The sequence below is a fragment of the Pezoporus flaviventris genome, unplaced genomic scaffold (genome assembly GCF_033815535.1).
Source record: "Pezoporus flaviventris isolate CSIRO_AGI_PZ_B2104156 unplaced genomic scaffold, CSIRO_AGI_Pfla_v1 ptg000224l, whole genome shotgun sequence".
NCBI lineage: Eukaryota > Metazoa > Chordata > Aves > Psittaciformes > Psittacidae > Pezoporus > Pezoporus flaviventris.
Window position 1 is genome coordinate 121,079 of NW_026892772.1, and position 21,212 is coordinate 142,290.

General features: G+C 60.9%; 4 protein-coding genes and 1 non-coding gene across 5 annotated transcripts; 3 read left to right on the plus strand and 2 right to left on the minus strand.

The window, feature by feature from the left end:
• Positions 1 to 238: 238 nt before the first annotated feature.
• TRNAL-AAG (transfer RNA leucine (anticodon AAG)) lies at positions 239 to 320 on the minus strand. The gene has a single exon. It is a non-coding gene; the product is annotated as a tRNA-Leu (tRNA).
• Positions 321 to 1,403: 1,083 nt separating this feature from the next.
• On the minus strand, positions 1,404 to 4,348 carry LOC133262797 (zinc finger protein OZF-like). The gene is made up of 4 exons (XM_061442312.1): positions 4,325 to 4,348; positions 3,563 to 3,650; positions 2,683 to 2,868; positions 1,404 to 2,551 (listed from the first exon to the last, which is right to left on the minus strand). Exons 1-4 carry the CDS (start codon positions 4,346 to 4,348, stop codon positions 1,404 to 1,406), a joined length of 1,446 nt encoding a protein of 481 aa, XP_061298296.1.
• Positions 4,349 to 8,348: 4,000 nt separating this feature from the next.
• LSM2 (LSM2 homolog, U6 small nuclear RNA and mRNA degradation associated) lies at positions 8,349 to 9,531 on the plus strand. The gene is made up of 5 exons (XM_061442309.1): positions 8,349 to 8,401; positions 8,483 to 8,550; positions 8,724 to 8,754; positions 9,014 to 9,073; positions 9,393 to 9,531. Exons 1-5 carry the CDS (start codon positions 8,399 to 8,401, stop codon positions 9,516 to 9,518), a joined length of 288 nt encoding a protein of 95 aa, XP_061298293.1. The 5' UTR covers positions 8,349 to 8,398; the 3' UTR covers positions 9,519 to 9,531.
• A 1,137-nt stretch (positions 9,532 to 10,668) lies between these two features.
• Positions 10,669 to 12,187, plus strand: LOC133262798 (elongation factor 1-gamma-like). Its single transcript, XM_061442313.1, has 3 exons — positions 10,669 to 10,992; positions 11,413 to 11,556; positions 11,996 to 12,187. Exons 1-3 carry the CDS (start codon positions 10,669 to 10,671, stop codon positions 12,185 to 12,187), a joined length of 660 nt encoding a protein of 219 aa, XP_061298297.1.
• Positions 12,188 to 12,205: 18 nt separating this feature from the next.
• On the plus strand, positions 12,206 to 21,165 carry VARS1 (valyl-tRNA synthetase 1). The gene is made up of 27 exons (XM_061442306.1): positions 12,206 to 12,405; positions 12,512 to 12,590; positions 13,199 to 13,299; positions 13,376 to 13,503; positions 13,593 to 13,757; positions 13,971 to 14,052; positions 14,262 to 14,381; positions 14,458 to 14,566; positions 14,897 to 14,991; positions 15,293 to 15,383; positions 16,002 to 16,126; positions 16,225 to 16,328; positions 16,575 to 16,733; positions 17,102 to 17,192; positions 17,570 to 17,675; positions 17,802 to 17,872; positions 17,955 to 18,080; positions 18,166 to 18,270; positions 18,406 to 18,474; positions 18,554 to 18,632; positions 18,729 to 18,856; positions 18,965 to 19,120; positions 19,390 to 19,719; positions 19,840 to 19,951; positions 20,299 to 20,489; positions 20,595 to 20,744; positions 21,036 to 21,165. The coding sequence occupies exons 1-27, from the start codon at positions 12,259 to 12,261 to the stop codon at positions 21,102 to 21,104; spliced, it is 3,288 nt and encodes a 1,095-aa protein (XP_061298290.1). The 5' UTR covers positions 12,206 to 12,258; the 3' UTR covers positions 21,105 to 21,165.
• Positions 21,166 to 21,212: the final 47 nt, after the last annotated feature.

Sequence of the window (21,212 nt, forward strand, 5' to 3'; positions counted from 1 at the left end):
GCTCCTGTTCATAGATCAATGCTTCGCCTTTCCCTGCGTTCTGGAAGCGATGAGGCTCCCCCATCCCGAAGAACAACATGCAGGGATCAATTCGCAGCTTCAATTCCACTGAATTTGTTTAACTCCACACTCAGAGCAGAGGTCTGTGGGCGTCTGATGGGCTGGGAGATATGGGGGGGGGGGGGGGGGTTGGGAGCAACCCCTCCAAATGTGGCAGCAGTGGTGCCCAAAAAGGACCTGGCAGCGGTGGGATTCGAACCCACGCCCCCGAAGAGACTGGAGCCTTAATCCAGCGCCTTAGACCGCTCGGCCACGCTACCTCCGTAGGGAAACCTGGGGCTCCTCGTGTGTGACAGTAAGGGGGAAAACGGGAATTCTGTGACATTCCCAATAGTATTTAAAGGGAAAAAGGGGAGGAAGGGGATAGGGTTGAGTTATCCCCCTGGGAAGGATGTGATTCCCTGTGGAAAACAGGCGGTGAAACTCCCCTTGGTGCCTCTCCCCACCCTGGGGCCCCTCTGGGAGCTCTCCAGAAGCCCATCTATAAGGATACTGAGGATGGGATATCCCCACTCCTGGTGCTAACCCCTATCCCACAGCCCCAGTGTGTTCTGACACCTGAAATTCCCCCCCCCCCCCCCCCCAGCCCGAGGCCATCCTGCCACCAGGAATGTCCTCTCCGTCTCCACGATGCAGGCTCGGATTCTCCAGCCCCAGCTCCACCAGGACCATGTCCCATGTCCCCAGTTCTCAACCTCCAGCACAACCACATCCAGGAGCATCATCCCTGCTCCAGGAGCAGCCGGAGCCATTGAGATGGAGGAACCATGGAGGGTTCCCCCTATCAAATCACAACCCCACACTCCTGGAGACCCACGCTCATTTATTGCCCCTCTTGGTGAAGCTGGGACACACAGAGGAGGTTCCCATCCCCATAGCGTTTGTCATGGTGTGGGTCTGGGTGGCAGCAACACCACTCAAATGAGATAGAGCATGAGGGGGGAAATGGGGAGGAGAGCCTGTGTCTGGAGAACAGAAGATCCGGATCTTGGGGGGACCCCTCAGCTTCAGGATGGGCTTTATCCTTTTCAGGTGGTTTTGAAGGTGGGAGATGGAAAGAGGCTCTTTAGGCTCCAAAGGAGGAGCTGGATGATCTCCTCCAGCCATTCCTGATGCACCAGCCCCGTGCTGTGACCCACAACCGTGTGCTTGGTCCTGAGAGCGTGCTCTGGTGGGGAGGGTGCAGGGAGGAAAGGTGGAAATCAACGTTGCAAGGCGTTTACGGGAGGGATGGGGTGTCCATTCATCCATCCACCCATTCATCACTCATCCATTCTGTGCACATCCATCCATCTATGCATCCACCCATCCCCAAGTTGCACACCCAAGGTACCAAACCCAAGTCACCGACTGCCCGCTCCCAGCAGCTCCTTGCAGCTCCTCAGGTGCTTCCTTAGGGATGAGCTGGACGTGAAGCACTTCCTGCACTGGGAGCACTCGTAGGGCTTCTCCCCGGTGTGGATGCGGCGGTGGATGATGAGCGTGGAGCTGGCGCGGAAGCACTTCCCGCACTCGGGGCACTTGAACGGCTTCTCCCCGGTGTGGACGAGCTGGTGCCGCCGCAGGCTCGTGCTGTCCCGGAACCCCTTCCCGCAATCAGGACACTGGTGGGGCCTCACCTTCCTGAGCTTCCCACGGGAGAAGGCGTCTGAAGGCAGATTCTGGTGCTGCCGGAGATGGGCCATGAAGGAGGACCTCTTTGGGAAGGTCTCTCCGCACTCAGCACACTTGTAGGGGCCATGATCCATGTGGCTCTTGCGGTGTTTGCTCAGGGATTTGCTGCCCGCGAAGCTCTTCCCGCAGTCGGGACACTCGAAGGGCTTCTCCCCGGTGTGGAGCCTCCGGTGGGTGATGAAGGTGTACTTGGACATCAGCTTCTTCCCGCATTCCGGACACACAAAGAGAGATCCTTCCACATGGATCTTGCGGTGCTTTTTCAGGGACTTGTTGGCCATGAAGCTCTTCCCGCAATCGGGACATGGGAACGGCCTCTCCCCGGTGTGGATGCGCTGATGGGTGACGAGGGACGACTTGGACGTGAGGGCCTTCCCGCACTCAGAGCACCGGTACGCCATGCTCTCTCCGTGGAGCCGCTGGTGCTTCCGCAGGGATTTGGTGGAGGCCAAGCGCTTCCCGCACGTGGGGCACTTGTGGGGCTTCCTCTGGCACTGGCTCTGCTGATGGTCCTGCAGCATGAAGCTGCAGGCGAAGCTGCTCCTGCAGATGTAGCACGTGAAGGGCTTCTCCCCAACATGGACCCGCTGGTGCCGGATGAGGGATGAGCCGCGGCTGAAGCTTTTCCCACACTTCCCGCACTTGTGCTGCTCTGGCGGTGTCTTGGGATAAGGTTTCCTCCTGTTGTAGCCGGATGAAGATGATCTCCTCCCATGGGGCTTGCAGCCCACGGAGATGCTGCCTTTGGATCTCTTCATCATCCTGCCATCGTCTCCGTAGGAGCTGTCTTCTTTAGTGTCGCTTGTCCATCCATCATCTGCTGGGATAAGGCAGAGCATAACGGGAATCTGCCCTTGAGGATGGATGGGGAGAAGCACCCAAAGGATAAAGAGAATCCACCCTTGGGAAAGGATGGATTGAAGCACCCAACCCCCCCAGGTCCTTTACCTGAGGATGTGACGGATGCAGAGGACCTTCCGACATCCCAACAGCTCCTCCACTGCTTCCTGCTTCTGGACCACAGCATCAGAAGGGGTCTGGCCCTTTCCTCCTCCTCCTCCTCGGAGCTCGGGATTCCCGGGATCCAAATGTCCTCCCCTTGCTGCAGCAGGGCCGGGTTGTACACGTTGAAGCCTGTGAAGGTTGATGGCAATGGGTGGGCAGTGACCATCAGGAGGCATTGACCCTCAGCCCTCTTTGGGAAGAAAAGGAGAATCCAGGTCTCCCGGGGAGGGAATTCCTGGGGGGGGGGGGGGGGGGCGGGATATGTGGGGTGTGCCTACAAGGTGATGGAGAAGGCTTCTCAAAGAATAAGGAAAGAGACCAGCCCTGAGACCAAAAGCAGGGGAAAGGTGGAGATTGTCCGTCTGGGAACACTCAGGGAGGGCTGGAAAACCCCAGAGATAACACCTGGAAGAGCAGAAGCAGTGATGCCACCCTTGTGCAGCAGCTCAACAACCAGCAGGTACCTCGAAGCTTTGTTCCCCATCCCACCAAGAGCTCTGGATGTCCAGTTCTCACCTTGATCCCACAGCTCCTGTTTCCCGGCTGGAAGAGACCTGGAGCCTTCTCCATCCCGCGCCCCGCCCCCCCCCCCCCCCCCCAAGAGTCCCGTTGCAGCGGCCAGGAGCCGTCAGGAGAGGGCGCTGTGGGTCTGGGTCCAGGTAGGACCACCCCCCCCATCCCTCTAGGACACCCCCATCCCACCAGAGATCGTCCCTGTTAACTTTTTGGGGGCAGTTTTAGCTCTTCTGAGGGCAATTTTAACCCTTTTGGGGGCAATTTCAGCCTTTTTTTTTTTTTTTGGGGGGGGGGGGGGCGTTCCTACCTGGCGGGGCTGGGGCGCAGGAAGGACCCGGCTGCTCCGCGCTGGGGATGGAGGTGGGAATCGTGACCTCCAGCAGCGCCTCCGGCACCTGAGGGGAGATGGGGACAGGGATGTGGGGAGAGCTCCGGAATGAAACCGGGAGCAATCGTAACCGGCAGAGAGGGGAAAGGGAAGAGAAATGCACAAAACCCCCACAACCCCCACACCAAAAAGCCCAAAAAAATGATTTTTAAGAAAGGAAAAAAGAAAAAAAAGCCCACAAAATCAAAATTTAAAAAATCGTTTTAAGCAAAAATAATAATAATGAAAAAGAATTAAAATAAATTTTAAAAGTCCTAATGACCAAAAAAAAAACCAAAAACCCCAAACCTGGAAAGAACCAAAGACCAAACAAAAAAAAAAGCCCCCAAAGGACCAAATTATAAAAAAATTAAAATTAAAAAGACTCCACCAAGCCCCGAAGACCCAAATTTTTTAAAAAATGATGAATTAACCCCCCCCCCCAAATAATTAAACTCAGATTAAAACTAAACCCGAAAAACTGAAGTTAAAAGAGGAACAAACGAGATTTCTTCCCAGAACTCGAACCCATCCGAATCGACCCGACCCAAAGGTGCGAACTCGAACGAATCCCGACGAGTTCCCACCAGAAAGCGCGGTTTTGCGCTATTCCCGGAGTGAATCGAACGGGAATTAACGCGGAAGGAACGGGACAAACGCGGGAGAAGGCGCGGAATTAACGCGGCTCCGGACGCCCCGTACCTGGGCCCGCTCCAGCGCGGCCATGGCCTGGACGGGGGGAGGGACCCGGCGGGAGCCACCCACCCCCCACCGGCTTTGGGGCGGAAAACGCCTTTTCCGAGAGTCTCACCTTCCCCCCCCCCCTTTTCCCACTGATTTTCCCTCTTTCCCTCCTTTTTTATCCCGTCGTTTCCCTTTCTTATCCCGCTTTTACTCCCCTTTTAACCAGACGCTTATCCCTGGGGCACTGGGACCTGAGATGCGCATCCCTGGGGAACCGGGTCCTGGAGATGCTCATCCCTGCGGATCCAGGTCCAGCCACCACACCCCTGGGGACCAAACCCACTGGGAAGCAGGGAGAAGGGACCAGCACGGGAAAAGGATCAAACCCGGGAGAAATCGGGTCAAAAACGGGGAATACGAGCTCCAATTGCCCATTTCTATGGAAAAACTCCTTTTCCCAGGGGAATCAACATTCCCCCCACCCCACCCCCCCCACACCCCCACACCCCCCCTTCCTGATCAGCGGCTCCTGATGGCCCATCCATACATCCCATTCAGCTGGAAAAGCCCCGGGGCTGTCCCAGGGTGGAGCATCCGCAGCCCTGAGCCCATTCCCGGCCTCAGGATGGACCGAGGGCTCGGCTAAGAATAAAGTGTGGGATGCTCCAACCAAAGTATCCCAGGAAGCGCAGCACCAATGGAGCTGCGCGGATGGGACCTCAGCACATGCCAAGTGATGGCTGACCCAGGATCCCATTCCCGGCGCCGGGAATCGCAGCACCAATGGGGCTTCAGGTTGGGATCAGGGGGGTTTCTCCCCTGCACCCCGCAGGGGGTAGAACTGCCATCCGGGCTATTCCTCCCATTGTTCCAAACCCAGCAGCTTCCCGATGGCTTTTCCTAAGGGACTGGGACCTTAACCCCTTCCTACCCCCCACCCCAGCCCCAAGGATCAACCTTCCGCCCCATCCCTCTACCCTCCCCCGGCTCAAATCCATACGGATCATTAGAGATTTATCCAATCAATAGGGGCTTATTTGCCCCTATGGGGACGAGATGGAGCAGAGGATGCAGATGGGGATAGAGGAATAAATCGGGATGGAGGGAGGAATAACCAGGGATGCTCAGAAGGTTTCCAAGGATAAAGTGTCCCAGTTCTTCCCATTTACTTCCTTTACCCTGGGGCAGATGCCAGCTCTTGGGAAGGGCATTAGGAGCAACGTTTGGAAGTTAAAACATTCTGCTTTATCCTGTGGATTCCATTTATCCTATTCCATTTTATCCTATTTATCTCATTTATTCCATTTTATCCCTTATCCCCTCCTAAGGCAACCATCTCCCTCAGACCCGTATTAATGGGATATTAATCATAATATCCAATTGTTCCGATTATTATCTGAAATCCAACTTTTCCAGGCACCAGGAGCACGGGAACTGGGATGACATGGGAATTCGTGCACTGATCTGGGGTCTCCTGGAACGTTTTCACACTATCTTAAACGTTTTCCTGGCTGGAGGCGAGGACTGGGTTAACAGCGCCATTCCCAATGGAATTCGAGGCCATTGATGTGCGTTCTTCCCAATCCAGGTGAGGTTTGACATCCCAGGGAAAAGCGGGGTCTATGGAGAGCGGGAGCCCCCTCGTGGGAGCAGCGGCTCCTGCCGCTTCTCTCCTACCAAGCCCCAGATGATCCCGTTTTCCCCTAATTTTATCCCAAACCCACACATTTATTCCCATCATGCTGCAAAAACGGGAGTTTTGGGGGGTTTTCCTCCAGGGGTTCCCTGGAGCATCCACCGGGAGCCGGGATCCCGGGTGGGATCCTGATCGCAGCCCTATCCCCAGCCCAGTGCAACCAGTTCAATGGGCAAATGGGATGCAAAGGGTGGGAAACAGATTGGAGTCGGGATTGGGTTTGCCTCAAGACTCTTCCTGATGTCCATGGAACGTGGGAACAACTGAACATGGGGTGGATCCACAGGGATGGGGCAGAGCCAGGATCAGGCAGGGAATGAGTCATGGAGGAGCCGGGTGCGGCTCATCAGGGTCATTAGAGCTAATTGATATCTTCCTGGCATTGATAATAGAGAGGGTGGCACTCCAGCCCCATCTATGGGCATCTCCAAGGGGTCCTCGTCCCATTGCCTCCCATTGCCCCCCATTGCCATGGGGTGATGATGGCCATCATGGGGAGGTGATGAGGATGAGGTGGAGGGTAGGGTGGGGATGGGATGAGGATTGGATGGGGATGAGGATGGGGATGAGTATGGGATGGGGATGGGGATGAGGATGAGATGGCGATGAGGATGGGGATGAGTATGGGATGGGGATGAGGATGAGATGGCGATGAGGATGGGGATGAGTATGGGATGGGGATGAGGATGAGATGGGGACAAGGATGGGGATGGGATGAAGATGAGGATGGGGATGAGGATCCCCATTTCCCACACAGACAGACATGGACGTGGCTTCAAGGGTATTTATTGCCTGGAGTGCTCCCAGTGGAGTTCAGGGTCTCTATGGAGGGGTTCAAGATCCCCATTGGGGGGGGTCAGGTCCGGGGGGGCGGGCTCAGTCCTCTTTGTCCGGCACCAGTGTCCTTCTTTCAGCTGCAGGGGGAGGCGGGGGGGTCACTGTGTGTGGGGGGAGAGAGAAAGGGGGAAGGGTCAGCGGTGACCTTGACCCCCCCCATGGTGTCCCCCCTATGGGTGCCACCGCCCCCCATGGGATCCATACCCCTTATGGGATCCATCCCCCCCCATGGGATCCATATCCCCCCATGGGATCCATACCCCCCCCATGGGATCCATACCCCTCCATGGGATCCATACCCCCCATGGGATCCATACCCCTCCATGGGATCCATACCCCTTATGGGATCCATCCCCCCCCATGGGATCCATATCCCCCCATGGGATCCATACCCCCCCCATGGGATCCATACCCCCCCCATGGGATCCATACCCCTCCATGGGATCCATACCCCTTATGGGATCCATACCCCCCCATGGGATCCATACCCCTTATGGGATCCATACCCCCCCATGGGATCCATATCCCCCCATGGGATCCATACCCCCCCCATGGGATCCATACCCCTCCATGGGATCCATACCCCCCCCCCATGGGATGCATACCCCTCCATGGGATCCATACCCCCCCATGGGATCCATACCCCCCCATGGGTACCACTCACCTCCGTGCCCTCCCCAGAGGCGCCGTACAATGCCCCAGATCCAGCGCAGGAGATTCACCAGACACTGAGCACCGGAACACATCCTAGTCCATAGCGGGGGACATGGGGGTCAGACCCGCACCCCATGTCCCACATCCCGTATCCCATATCCCTATATCCCTGTATTCCCCTGCCCCATGTCCCTGCTCACCTGAAGGTCCTGTGGGTGCTGTGGGACCGTGGGGCTTCCCTTAAATGCCCATGGCGGGAGCTGGGGCCAGTGCTGGTGACAGTGATGGGTGACAGGAGGGTGACGGGGCCGCTGACGGGGCCACCACGGGGCCGGTCGGCCCGGTCCGTCCCCACCCGGGTCCTGCCCAGCGTGGGATGTGCGGGATGGGAGGGACACGGGACACGGGACGTGGGACACGGGATGTGGGACGTGGGACATGGGACATGAGATGTGGGGCACGGGACATGGGGTACATGTTGCACATGTATGTCACACATGGGCCATGGGGAGTTATGGGGAGGGCATGTGTACATGTATGATATGTGTGACATGTGTGACATGCGTGACATGTGTCACATGTGTGACATGTGATACGGGGCACACACGTGACACGTGACACACGTGCGGGTGTTCCCCCCCCCGGGGCCCCTCCTCTTGACCTTTGCCCTTCTCCCGAGGAGGGGGGCGGGTGAGTCACTTCCCGCGCTGCCCCCGCGTCCGGAGAGGCGTGGCCTCGGAGGAAGAGAGCGTGGCCACGGAGGGGCGGGAAAAGGGGGCGTGGCCACAGCGGCGGGAGACGGGGCGTGGTCAAAGCGGGAAGTGGGCGTGTCCCCGGCAGCGGAAGGGGGCGGGGCGCGCGGCTGGCGGGAGGTTGGGTGGGGGGGAGGCTCCGCAGCGGCCGTGATGGTGAGAGCGGGACCGGGGGGAACGGGGGGGGGGGGGGGGGGTCGTGACCCCGCGGTGACCTCCCGGTGACCCCCCCCGCAGCTCTTCTACTCCTTCTTTAAGTCCCTGGTGGGGAAGGACGTGGTGGTGGAGCTCAAGAACGATCTCAGGTGAGCACGGACCCATAGAGACCCCATGGACGCCCTATGGACACCCCATAGCCCCCCATCCCCCCCATAACTCCCTATAGCCCCCATGAACAGCCTCCTATAGGCTCCCCAGCCCAGTCCCCTCTGTAGAGCCCCACATCTGAGTCCCCCTGAGCTCCTGTTTCTCTCTGCAGCATCTGTGGGACCCTGCACTCAGTGGATCAGGTATGGGGGGCTGTGGGGCAGGGAGGGGGCACCCGTGGGGCTCTTGGGGGGACTCTGAGGGCATCTATGGGGCTCTGGGGAAATCTGTGAGGCTCTGGGGGCATCTGTGGTGCTCTGAAGAGCACTCCGGGGGCATCTATGGGGCTCTGGGGACATCCTGGGGGCTCTGGAGGGTATCTGTGGGGCTCTGGAGGGTCAGTGGGGGTATCTGTTGGGCTGGGGGGATCTATGATGTCTCTAACACCCCCCCCCCCCCCAGTACCTCAACATTAAGCTGACGGACATCAGCGTCACAGACCCCGAGAAGTACCCGCACATGGTGAGGGGCCCCCTCCATGGGGGCTATGAGGGGATTATCGGGAGGGACAGGAGGTTAAGAAGGGTGCGTGGGGCCTATGGGGGGTCCATGTGGTCTCTCTGGAGTTTTTGGGGGTCTTTGTGTCTCTATGGGCCTCTATTTTTCTCTATAGGGTCTGGGGGGGTCCCTGGGTGCATCCCCACTTGGATACTGGAGGTGGTCTGGGGGTGGTCCTGGGGTCTCTCACCCAAACACAGGGTCCAGGGGTGCCCCTAGGGGTCCATATGGGGTCTCTATGTGTCCCTATGGGGTCTCCATGGTGTCTCTGGCGCCCCCCCAGCTGTCGGTCAAGAACTGCTTCATCCGGGGCTCCGTGGTTCGCTACGTGCAGCTCCCGGCGGACGAGGTGGACACGCAGCTGCTGCAGGACGCGGCCCGCAAGGAGGCGCTGCAGCAGAAGCAGTGATTGCGGCTGGAACCCCCCCAGACCAGCCCAAAATGGCCCTAAAATACCCCACACCCCACTAAGACACCCAACGCCCCCTCAATAAACACGATGCCCGCTCTGTGTGTCTGTGTGTGTGTGTGCGCTGGGGGTGGGATGATTTTGGGGCGGTTTCGAGTGGATTTGGGGCTCCCCAAAGCCCCGTTTTATTGTTAATGGCGGGGGGTGTTATACCCCTCAGGCGCCAGGGGGCGCTGCGGGCGTCGCGACACCGCTTTGCTTTCCCCGCCTCCGTCGGTTGAGGGAGCCCCGCCCATTCCGTCAGCGGTAGCCAATGGGAGGGTGGCGTCCCGTGCGTGCGCCCGTCACCCTGCCCCACGTGGCTCCTCCCCGCCGCCGCCGCCGCCGCTTCAGCCACAGGTACCGGGGATGGGGGGGGGGAAACACACTGGGACCACGTGACACCACCGGGTGACACTCCCCCCTCCCCCCAGCGCTTCCAGACCTCCAAGTGCCCCCCTTCGGTACCCGCATTGTCTCCCCCGGAACCTTCTGCCCCACAAGTACCCCCAAGGCCCCAGATCCCACACTCTGGTGCCCCTCAGACCCATGAGGACCCCGCAGCCCCCACGTTTTCTCCCCCCCCCCCCGGTTCTTTCTGTCCCCCAAGGGCTCCCCCAGGACCCCTCCAGCCCCCCCAAGTACCCCCATACCCCCCATTAACCCCTCCAGCCCCATAAGTCCCCCCCAGCCCCCCAAGTACCCCCATACCCCCCATTAACCCCTCCAGCCCCATAAGTCCCCCCCAGCCCCACAAGTACCCCCGTACCCCCCCTTACCCCCTCCAGCCCCACAAGTACCCCCGTACCCCCCCTTACCCCCTCCAGCCCCACAAGTACCCCCGTACCCCCCCTTACCCCCTCCAGCCCCACAAGTACCCCCGTACCCCCCCTTACCCCCTCCAGCCCCACAAGTACCCCCGTACCCCCATTACCCCCTCCAGCCCCACAAGTACCCCCGTACCCCCCCTTACCCCCTCCAGCCCCACAAGTACCCCCGTACCCCCATTAACCCCTCCAGCCCCACAGGTACCCCCGTACCCCCCCTTACCCCCTCCAGCCCCACAAGTACCCCCGTACCCCCCATTAACCCTTCCCCCCCTCCCCCAGCGATGTCCCCGCCGGCTCCCCCCGCGCTGCTGCTGCTGCCTCCCCCCCCCGCGGACGCGGGCTCGCGCCGGGTGCTGATCGCGGCTCGCTTTGCGGGGCCGCCCCCCCCCGCGCTGCGCGTGGTGCGCTCCGGAGCGGGGCCTGCTCTGCGCACCCCGCAGGGGGCGCTGCTGCGCGGGCCGGGCCCCGCCGCGCTCTTCCTGAGCCCCCCGGCGCTGCTCGGGGGGAGCGGCCCCGCCCCGCGCGCGCTCGTCCGCCAATGGGTGAGCTTCGCCGAGCGAGAGATCGCGCCGGCCGCGACCATCGCGGCGGGGGGGAGCGCGCAGGTAACGGCGAGGGGCCGGGGGGGGCTGTGGGATGTCTGTGGGGGACTCTGGGGATATGGGGGGTCTGTGGGGCTCTGTGGGGGACTCTGGGGATATGGGGGGTCTGTGGGGCTCTGTGGGATGTCTGTGGGGGACTCTGGGGATATGGGGGGTCTGTGGGGCTCTGTGGGATGTCTGTGGGGGACTCTGGGGATATGGGGGGTCTGTGGGGCTCTGTGAGGGGTCTGTGGGGTCTGTCAGTCTCTGCGGGGCGTTATAGGGTCTCTATGGGGAGCTCTGGGGTCTCTCTGGGGCACTATAGGGTCTCTATGGGGCGCTGTAGGGTCTCTGTGGGATCTCTGTGGGGCACTATGGGGTCTCTGTGGGGTGCTGTGGGATTCTGTGGGGTCTCTATGGGGCTCCGTGTCTCTGTCCCTGCAGGCCCGGGCACGGGCGCACCAGGAGCTGCTCCGCGCTCTCCGGGCCCTCGATTCCCACCTCCGGGACCGCACGTTCCTGGTGGGCGATGGGGTCACCTTGGCCGATGTGACCGTGACCTGCGCCCTGCTGGGGCCCTGCCAGCGCGTGAGTGACCCCAGGCCCCATGTCCCATATCCCTGTATCCCATATTACATACCCCATACCCATATCCTGTATCCCTGTATCCCATATCACATATCCCATATTCTATATCCCATATCTCATATCCCTGTATCCCATATTATATACCCCATATCCTATGTCTCTGTATCCCATATCACATATCCCATATTCTATATCCCATACCTCATATCCCATATTCCTGTATCCCATATTCTGTATGCCATATCCCATATCCTCTATCCTTGTATCCCATAGCCTATATCCCATTTCACATATCCCATACCCCCTATCCCGTACCTCCTATCCCATACCCCATACCCCTGTATCCCATATCCCTGTATCCCATTCCCCATATCCCATATTCTTGCATCCTATATGCTATACCCCATATCCCATACCCACATCCATGTTTATGTCCAAGGTCCTGGATGCCGCCACCGTTGCCACTGTCCCCAGCGTCAGTCGCTGGTTCAAGACCTGTGTGCGGCTGCCCCAGTTCCGTGAAGTGCTGGGAGATGTGGGGCTGTGTGGGGACGAGGCCTCTGCCCCACAGCGTGAGTGCCATGGGGTGGGTGTGGGGCTGGGGGTGAATTGGGCTGGAGATGCAACTTAGTTGTTTCCACAGTGGACCTGGGAACCCTGGAGCTGTACCCTGTGGGGCAGGATGCTGTGGAACAGGATGATATGGGTCAGCCTGCTATGGGTCAGGCTGCTGTGGGTCAGGCTGCTCCTGCCCCAGCCAAGAGCGCGGCGCAGCTGAAGAAGGAGGCGAAAAAACGGGAGAAACTGGAGAAATTCCAACAGAAACAGGAGAAGATCCGGGAGCAGCAGGTGAGGGGAGACCCATAGAGCGACCCATAGAGACCCGTAGAGGAGCTGACCCATGGCAGGTCTCTGAGGATCCATGTGGGTCTCACAAGTCACGTGGTCTCCACAGGCTCCACCCTCCCGCCGGCAGCGCCGCCCCCCTGGGGTAGTGACCTATGACTTGGAGACCCCCCCGGGGCAGAAGAAAGGTGAAGGGGAGCACCCATGTCCCACACCCCATATTCCATACCTCATATCCCATATCCCACACCCAGTATCCCATAATCCATACCCCATATCCCATATTCCATACTTCATATCCCATATCCCACACCCCATGTTTCACACCCCATATCCTACACCCCGTATCCCATATCCCACACCCCCTATCCCACAACCCGTATCCCATATCCCACACCCCGTATCCCATATCCCACACCCCATACCCCATATCCCATATCCCACACCCCATATCTCATATCCTATACCCCATATCCCATATCCCACACCCCATATCCCATATCCCAACCCCCCTATGCCATATCCCACACCCCATATCTCATATCCTATACCCCATATCCCATATCCCACACCCCATACCCACACCCCATATTCCACACCCCATATCCCACACCCCACACCCCATACCCCACACCCCATATCCCACACCCCATATCCCACACCCCATACCCCACACCCCATACCCCATATCCCACACCCCATATCCCACACCCCATACCCCACATCCCACACCCCATACCCCACACCCCATATCCCACACCCCATGCCCCACACCCCATACCCCCTGTCCCCACAGATGTGTCGGTGCCGCTGCCCCCCTCCTACAGCCCGCGCTACGTGGAGGCCGCCTGGTACAGCTGGTGGGAGCAGGAGGGCTTCTTCAAGCCGGAGTACGGGGTGAGCCCACGGGGGCCCCGTGCCGGGGGGGAGGGGTCCTCACGCGGGCCCTGGTGCGAGGGTCCCTGTGCCGCAGCGGAGCCGCGTCTCGGAGCCCAACCCGCGGGGGGTGTTCATGATGTGCGTCCCCCCCCCCAACGTCACCGGAGCCCTGCACCTGGGCCACGCGCTCACCAGCGCCATCCAGGACAGCCTCGCGCGGTGGTGAGCCCCATAGCGCCCCGCAGAGCCCCACAGCAGGACCCGTAGGGACCCGCGGCGCCCGCCCCACGCGTGCCTCTCTCTCCCCGCAGGCAGCGCATGCGGGGGCTGACGACGCTGTGGAACCCGGGCTGCGACCACGCCGGCATCGCCACGCAGGTGGTTGTGGAGCGGCGGCTCTGGCGCACGCGGGGCCTCACGCGCCACCAGCTCGGCCGCGAGCGCTTCCTGCAGGAGGTGTGGGCATGGAAGCAAGAGTGAGTGACCCACAGCGACCTGTAGAGACGCATTGCTGCCCTACAGCAACCCATGGTCTGACCCATAGCACTGACCCATGGCGTGCCCATAGCGTGCCCCGTAGCACTGCCCCATGGCTGCCCTGTGGCCAATACTTATGGTGCCCTACAGCCACCCCCAGCCCTGTAGTGCCCCCAGCCCCACAACCACCCCATGGCTGCCGTCTCTCGCAGGAAGGGTGACCGCATCTATCAGCAGCTCCGGCAGTTGGGGGCCTCCATGGACTGGGACCGGGCCTGTTTCACCATGGACCCTGTGAGGAGATCTATGGGGCTGGGGGGTCTCTGTGGTCCATGTGGGTCTATGGGGCTGGGGGACGGATCTGTGCATCTGGGGGCAGGGTCTGTGGGGCTGACGGGGTCTATGGGGTGTCTATGAGGGGCTCTCTGGGGGGTCTGTGGGGGTCTGTGTGGGTGTTTATGATTGTCTATGGGGCGCTGTGCCTGACCCCCTGTGCCCCACAGAAGATGAGCCGCGCCGTGTGTGAGGCCTTTGTGCGGCTCCACGAGCAGGGCCTGATCTATCGCAGCACCCGGATGGTGCATTGGAGCTGTGCCCTGCGCTCAGCTATATCTGATATAGAGGTAACATAGGGGCTATGGGGCCCGTGGGTCTCTGTGGGTCTCTGTGAGTCCCTATGGGTCCCTATGGGGTCCATAGGTGGAGAAGCGGGAGCTCTCGGGCCGGACGCTGCTGCGGGTTCCAGGCTATGAGGAGCCGGTTGAGTTCGGGGTCCTGGTGGCCTTCGCCTACCCCCTGGAGGGCAGCGGTGAGAGGGGACCCATAGGGGGGTCTCTGTGGGGGGGACCCATAAGGGGTGGGGTATCTATGGGGTGGGACACGTAGGAGATGCAGGACCCATGGGGGGATGTACGTGTGGGGAGACCCATAGGGGGTGGAGGACTTATAGGGGGCTGACTATGGGTGGGTGACCCAAAGGGGTTGGAGGACCCATGGAGGGGGTGGGGTATCTATGGGGGGGAGAACCATGGGGGGGGGGGAATCTGTGGGGTAGGCCCCATAGGGGCTGAGAAGCACATGGAGGGGGGCAGCAGTGGGGCTGCCCCATAGCGCCTGATGTGTGGGTCTGGCCCTGCAGGGGAGGGGCAGGAGCTGGTGGTGGCAACCACGCGGCTGGAGACGATGCTGGGGGACGTGGCGGTGGCCGTGCACCCCGAGGACCCGCGGTACACGGTGAGGGGCGGGGCTTAGGCGGGGGGGGGCTTCAGCCAATGGCTGTGTGACTTCAGCCAGTGGGGACATAGCTTCAGCCAATGGCTGCGTGACTTCAGCCAATGGGGCATAGCTTCAGCCAATGGCTGCGTGACTTCAGCTAATGGGGGCATAGCTTCAGCCAATGGCTGCGTGACTTCAGCTAATGGGGGCATGACTTTAGGCAATGGGGCATAGCTTCATCCATAGGGGGCGGGGTTTGTGTCTATGGAGTGGGCGTGGCCATTTCGAGACAAGCCCCGCCCTCCCCATCCCTCCCCAGCACCTCCGTGGCCGTTATGTCCTTCACCCATTCACGGGCCAGAGACTCCCGGTGCTGCACGACCCCTTCGTGGACCCCCAGTTCGGCACCGGTGAGGGGTCTGTGGTGGTCTGTGGGGCTCTATGGGGGGGGTCTATGGAGGTCTATGGGGCTCTATGGGGGGTCTGTGGAGGTCTATGGGGCTCTATGGGGGGTCTGTGGAGGTCTATGGGGCTCTATGGGGGATCTGTGGAGGTCTGTGGGTCTCTGTGACGCTCTCTGGGGCTTTATGGGGGGTCTGTGGAGGTCTATGGGTCTCTATGGGTCTCTGTGGGGCTCTATGAGGGGGTCTATGGAGGTCTATGGGGCTCTATGGGGGGGGGTCTGTGGAGGTCTGTGGGGCTCTATGGGGGGTCTGTGGAGGTCTGTGGGTCTCTGTGGCGCTCTCTGGGGCTTTATGGGGGGTCTGTGGAGGTCTATGGGTCTCTATGGGTCTCTGTGGGGCTCTATGGGGGGATCTATGGAGATCTATGGGGCTCTATGGGGGGTCTGTGGAGGTCTATGGGGCTCTCGGGGGGGTCTGTGGAGGTCTATGGGTCTCTGTGGCGCTCTCTGGGGCTTTATGGGGGGTCTGTGGAAGTCTATGGGTCTCTATGGGTCTCTGTGGGGCTCTCTGGGGGGATCTATGGAGGTCTATGGGGCTCTATGTGGGGCCTCATCTCCCACCCAGGCGCGGTCAAGGTCACCCCTGGACATGATGCCACTGACTTCGAGGTGGGGCAGCGGCACCACCTGCCCTCTCCCTGCATTCTGGACGATGAGGGGCGGCTGCAGGATGTGCCCCCCCCCTTCCTGGTGCGTGGGGGCACCCCAGGGGATGCTATGGGGCTCTATGGGGCTCTGTGGGGCTCTGTGGGCTCTATGGGTCTCCATGGGGCTCTGTGTCCCCACAGGGGATGCCACGTTTCCAGGCCCGCACCGCGGTGATGGAGGCGCTGAAGGAGCTGGGGCTGTTCCGGGGAGTCACTGAGAACCCCATGGTGGTCCCCATCTGCAGGTGGGTGCAGGGGGTCTGTGGGATGTATAGGGTCCCCATGGGTCTTTATGTGGTCTCTATGGGGTCTCTGTGGGTCTCTATGGGGTCCCTATGGGTTTCTATGGTTCTCTATGGGGTCTCTATGGGGTCCCTTTGGGTCTCTATGGGGTGTCAGTGGGTCCCTATGGGTCTCTATGGGGTCTCTATGGGTCTCTATGGCGTCTCTACGGGGTCCCTATGTGGTGTCAATGGGTTTCTGCCCCCCAGCCGGTCCCGGGACGTGCTGGAGCCGGTGCTGCGCCCGCAGTGGTTCCTGCGCTGCTCCGCTCTGGCTGCGGCGGCCGCGGCCGTCGTGCGGGGAGGGGAGCTCCGCCTGCGCCCCCCCACGCACACCCGCACCTGGCTGCAGTGGATGGACAACATCCGGTGAGTGCCCCACTGCGACCCATAGACACCCACAGTGACCCATAGCGTGAGCCATAGCCCTGACCCGCACCCAACCCGTAGCCCAACCCTTAGCGTGATCCATAGCACAAGCCACACCCAGCCCACAGCGTGACCCATAGTGTGACCTATAGCATGACCCATAGTCCTGATCCTTGGCAGCCCATAGAGCTGAACCATAGACCTGACTGATAGTGACCCATATTGCTGGCCCATAGCACTGACCCATAGAGCCAAAGTGAACCTGCCCCATACTGCTTTGGGGGGGAAGGCCCTGCCCACAGCCCTATGAGGATCCCATAGTGCCCCCCCGCCGTGGGGCTGCCCCCAACGTCCCCCCCCCCCCGCAGGGACTGGTGCATCTCCCGCCAGCTCTGGTGGGGCCATCGCATCCCCGCCTACTTCGTCACCGTCGACGACCCCAGCATCCCCCCTGGCAAGGTCAGTGTGGGGCTGGGGTGCTATGGGGCTGGGGGGCGTGTTTTGGGGCTTCTGTGGGTTTCTATGGGGCTGGGGGGCTCTATGAGTGGGGCTGGAGAGGGACTGGGTGGTGCTAGGGGTATGGGGGGTGCTATGGAGCTGGAGGGGGGGCTGTTGGGGGCTGCAGTGGATCAGGGGACTGGAGGGGAGAGATGGGACCCTTTGCTCTGGGGCTGGAAGCATGGAGGGGGCTGATGCTGGGGGTCATCTGTGGGTCCATTGACGGGTTCATAGGTCACTCTGTGGGTCCCGCTGTGTGTCTCTACGGGGCTCTATCTGTTTCTATGTTTCTGTGGGGCTCTATGGGGCATTATGGGTCACTTTATGGGTCTCTGCAGGACGGGGAAGGGAAGTTCTGGGTCAGCGGCAGAACCGAGGATGAGGCTCGAGAGAAGGCAGCGAAACGCTTCAGGGTGGCCCCAGAGAAAGTGACCTTGCGGCAGGGTCAGAATGGGGGGTAATGGGGGGCAGTGGGGGTAATGGGGGCACTGGGGGCAAGGGAGGGCAATGAGCGCAATGGGTCAGCAGGTGGGTCTCTGTTACTTCCCATAACCTGTACCCCCACTGCAGATGAGGACGTTCTGGACACTTGGTTCTCCTCCGGCCTCTTCCCGTTCTCCATCTTCGGGTGGCCCGAACCAGTGAGCAGCAATGGGGGGGGGTGGGGCCTTTTTGGGGTTTTTTTGGGTGTTTTGGGTCCCTGACCCTTGTTTCCACCCACAGAGCGAGGACCTGGACGTGTTCTACCCAGGAACGCTGCTGGAGACGGGACACGACATCCTCTTCTTCTGGGTGGCGCGGATGGTGATGCTGGGGCTGGCGCTGACTGGACGGCTGCCGTTCCGTGAGGTGTGGCCAAAACCACCCCAAAACCACCCCGAAACCATCCTGAAACACACCAGACTCCATTATCCCATCCCCATCCCTTTTCCAGGTTTACCTCCATGCCATCGTGCGGGATGCACACGGGAGGAAGATGAGCAAATCCCTCGGGAACGTCATCGACCCCCTGGATGTGATCCATGGGATCTCCCTGCAGGTGTGGGGGGGACTATGGGGAGTCTGTGGGGGGTCTGTGGGGGTCTGTGGGCAGTTCATGGAGTGTCTATGGGGTGTCTATGGGGGTCTCTGGGGGTGTATGGGGGTCCCCACCAGTGTCCTGTGTCCCCTGCAGGGGCTGCATGAGCAGTTGGAGAACAGCAACCTGGAGCCTGCGGAGCTGCAGCGGGCGCGGGAGGGGCAGGTAGGGGGGCACTTGTGGGGCTGGGAGGGAGAGTGATGGGGGGTTTATTGTGACCCCTTCCTATGGGAACCCCCTGCAGAAACGTGACTTCCCCAATGGGATTCCAGAGTGTGGGACGGACGCGCTGCGCTTTGCTCTGTGTGCTTACACAGCCCAGGGTAGGATCCATGTCCCATACCCCATGTCCCATATCTCATACCCTGTATCCCATATCTCATACCCCATATTCCATACCCCATATCCCATATTCCCAGGCCGGGACATCAACCTGGATGTGATGCGGGTTCTCGGGTACCGGCACTTCTGTAACAAGGTGTGGAACGGGGCCCGGTTCGTGCTGCAGGCGCTGGGGGGCAGCTACCACCCCCCCCCTGACCTCCAGGTATGGGGAAAGGGGCACTTGAGGGGCTGGGACTCCATTTGTACCACTGGGGACCCGAGTTATGGCTCTGATCCCCACTTGTGGATCTTTCCCCCATGTGTGGGGCAGGTGCGGGGCCAGCCGGGTCTGGCTGAGCGGTGGGTCCGGAGCCGCCTGAGCCGCACCGTGTGGGCTGTGTGCACTGCAATGGAGGAGTTTGACTTCCCTGGAGCCACCACGGCAGTACATCGGTTCTGGGTGTACGAGCTCTGTGACGTGTACCTGGTATGGGATGGGGCTGCAAGGTGTGGGGTATATGGGGTGTATGGGGTACGGGATATGGGATATGAGGTATATGGGATATGGAGTATGGGATATGGGGTGTATGGGATATGGGGTATATGGGGTATATGGGGTATGGGATGTGGGGTATTGTATATGGGATATGGGGTGTGAAATATGGGGTATATGGGGTAATGGATGTGGGTAGTGGGTATCGGATATGGGTTATGGGATGTGGGTCCATGCAGTCTCCATCTCTCTCCATCATTCAGGAGTGCGTGAAGCCGGTTCTGGCTCGAGCAGCCGCTGCCTCAGACCCCGTGGGTGGGGGGGACCCTGATGACCCCCCCATAGATGCTGATGGGGCCGCAGAGGGGGACGCAGCGGATGCAGTGGACGCAGTGGATGCAGTGGACGCGGAGGCCGCGGCGCTCGCGGTGCGGGACACTCTCCACACGTGCCTGGACGCGGGGCTCCGGCTCCTTGCCCCCTTCATGCCCTTCCTGAGCGAGGAGCTGTGGCAGCGGCTGCCCCCCCCTGCGTCCCCCGCGCCCCCCCTGGCCCCCAGCATCTGTGTCTGCCCTTTCCCCGAGCCCCGACAGGTAATGGGGCAGTGGAGGGCAATGGGGGGGGGGGGGGCAGTGAGGGGTGTCAATGGGGGTGTCTGTGGGCAATGGGTGTCACTGGGGTGTCTGACCCCCCCATTTGTGCCCCCCCCCCAGTACTGTTGGCAGGATGAGGAGGCCGAGGCCGCCATGGAGTTCACGCTCAGCATCGTGCATGCCCTGCGCAGCCTCCGCAGCACCCACGGCATCACCCGTGGCCGTCCACCATGTAAGGAGGGGTCTTACGGGGTCTAATGGGGGTTTAATGGGGTCTGTGGGGGTGTATGGGGTCGTATATGTGTGGCTATAGGTGTCTATGGGGGTCCACGGAGGGGTGTCTGTGTGTGTCTATGGGTCTGTGTGTCTATGGGGTCTAAGGGTATCTATGGGGTCTGTGGGGTCTCTATGGGTGTTTATGGGGTCCGTGGGGTCTCTATGGGTGTTTATGGGGTCCGTGGGGTCTCTATGGGTGTCTATGGGGTCTGTGGAGGTCTATGGGGTCTCTACATGTTTATGGGGTCTCTGCATGTGTCTATGGGCTCCGTGGGTTGCATTTACCCCTTTGCCCCTACCCAGGCTTCCTGCAGGTCCCAGACCCCTCCTGGGCGGCACTCGCGGGGCACTGCAGCCCCCACATCCGGGTGCTGGGGGGGGTGGGGGCCGTGCACGTGCTGGGGGGGGCAGGGGGGGACACCCCCGAGACCCCCCCACCCGGCTGTGCAGTGGCCGTCGCCTCCGAGCACTGCTCCGTCCACCTGCTGCTCAAGGTGAGACCCCATGCCATCGTTATAGGGTACCCTCCCAGGGTGATGTCACTATGGGGAAATCCCCCATTGATGACATCATTTCGGGGTCCCCCCCGCCCTCCCCAGGGCCTAGTGGATGCTCCCAAGGAGCTGGCAAGGCTGGGGGTGCGGAGGCAGGAGCTGGCCCGGAGCATGGAGCGGCTGCGGGAGCGCCGGGGGGGGGCAGGGTATGTGGACAAGGTGCCCCCCAGCGTGCAGGAGGCTGATGCTGCCAAGGTGAGGCCATGGGGGGGTCCAATATGAGTGTAATTGGGGGGTTGGGGTCCTGGGGCTGGGGTTCGTAAGGGGGCTTTGGGGGGATGATGGGGTGGGGTCAAAGGGGGTTTCAGGAGGTCCTGGGGGGGTTCTCAGCCGGAGGGGTCGGGAGGGGTGTAATAGGGGTATACCGAGGGGGGGAATTTGAGGTCCTGGGGGGGGGTTGGGGGTGTCCTGGGAGGGTCATAGAGGGGTTTGAGGGGGATCGGTGGGGCTTGGGGGGGACCCATCCCCATGTTCTCCCGCCCCCAGTTGGCGCAAGTGGAGGCGGAGCTGCAGAAGGTTCTGGAAGCTGAGGAGCTGATGAGGAAGATGCTGTGACCCCCCCCGACCCCTTCCAAATCCCTCCCCTCCCCCCTCTATTAAACGCTGGGAACAAAAACCTCGTTTTTAATGAAGGATTTGGGGGAGGGAGGGGCACGGGTGGGG

Excerpts from the sequence above, each read along its gene's own strand:
- LOC133262797 (XM_061442312.1), bottom strand. The coding sequence starts at position 4,348 with ATGGCCGCGCTGGAGCGGGCCCAG. Across the intron at positions 3,651-4,324 it reads CCGCGCTGGAGCGGGCCCAG|GTGCCGGAGGCGCTGCTGGA; the intron begins GTACGGGGCGTC and ends ATCTCCCCTCAG. Across the intron at positions 2,552-2,682 it reads TGCATCCGTCACATCCTCAG|ATGATGGATGGACAAGCGAC; the intron begins GTAAAGGACCTG and ends TTATCCCAGCAG.
- LSM2 (XM_061442309.1), top strand. Across the intron at positions 8,551-8,723 it reads GAGCTCAAGAACGATCTCAG|CATCTGTGGGACCCTGCACT; the intron begins GTGAGCACGGAC and ends TTCTCTCTGCAG. Across the intron at positions 9,074-9,392 it reads CCGAGAAGTACCCGCACATG|CTGTCGGTCAAGAACTGCTT; the intron begins GTGAGGGGCCCC and ends GCGCCCCCCCAG.
- LOC133262798 (XM_061442313.1), top strand. The coding sequence starts at position 10,669 with ATGTCCCCGCCGGCTCCCCCCGCGCTGCTGCTGCTGCCTCCCCCCCCC. Across the intron at positions 10,993-11,412 it reads CGGCGGGGGGGAGCGCGCAG|GCCCGGGCACGGGCGCACCA; the intron begins GTAACGGCGAGG and ends CTGTCCCTGCAG. Across the intron at positions 11,557-11,995 it reads TGCTGGGGCCCTGCCAGCGC|GTCCTGGATGCCGCCACCGT; the intron begins GTGAGTGACCCC and ends TTTATGTCCAAG.
- VARS1 (XM_061442306.1), top strand. The coding sequence starts at position 12,259 with ATGGGTCAGCCTGCTATGGGTCAGGCTGCTGTGGGTCAGGCTGCTCCT. Across the intron at positions 18,633-18,728 it reads GTGTGCTTACACAGCCCAGG|GCCGGGACATCAACCTGGAT; the intron begins GTAGGATCCATG and ends CCATATTCCCAG. Across the intron at positions 18,857-18,964 it reads ACCCCCCCCCTGACCTCCAG|GTGCGGGGCCAGCCGGGTCT; the intron begins GTATGGGGAAAG and ends TGTGTGGGGCAG.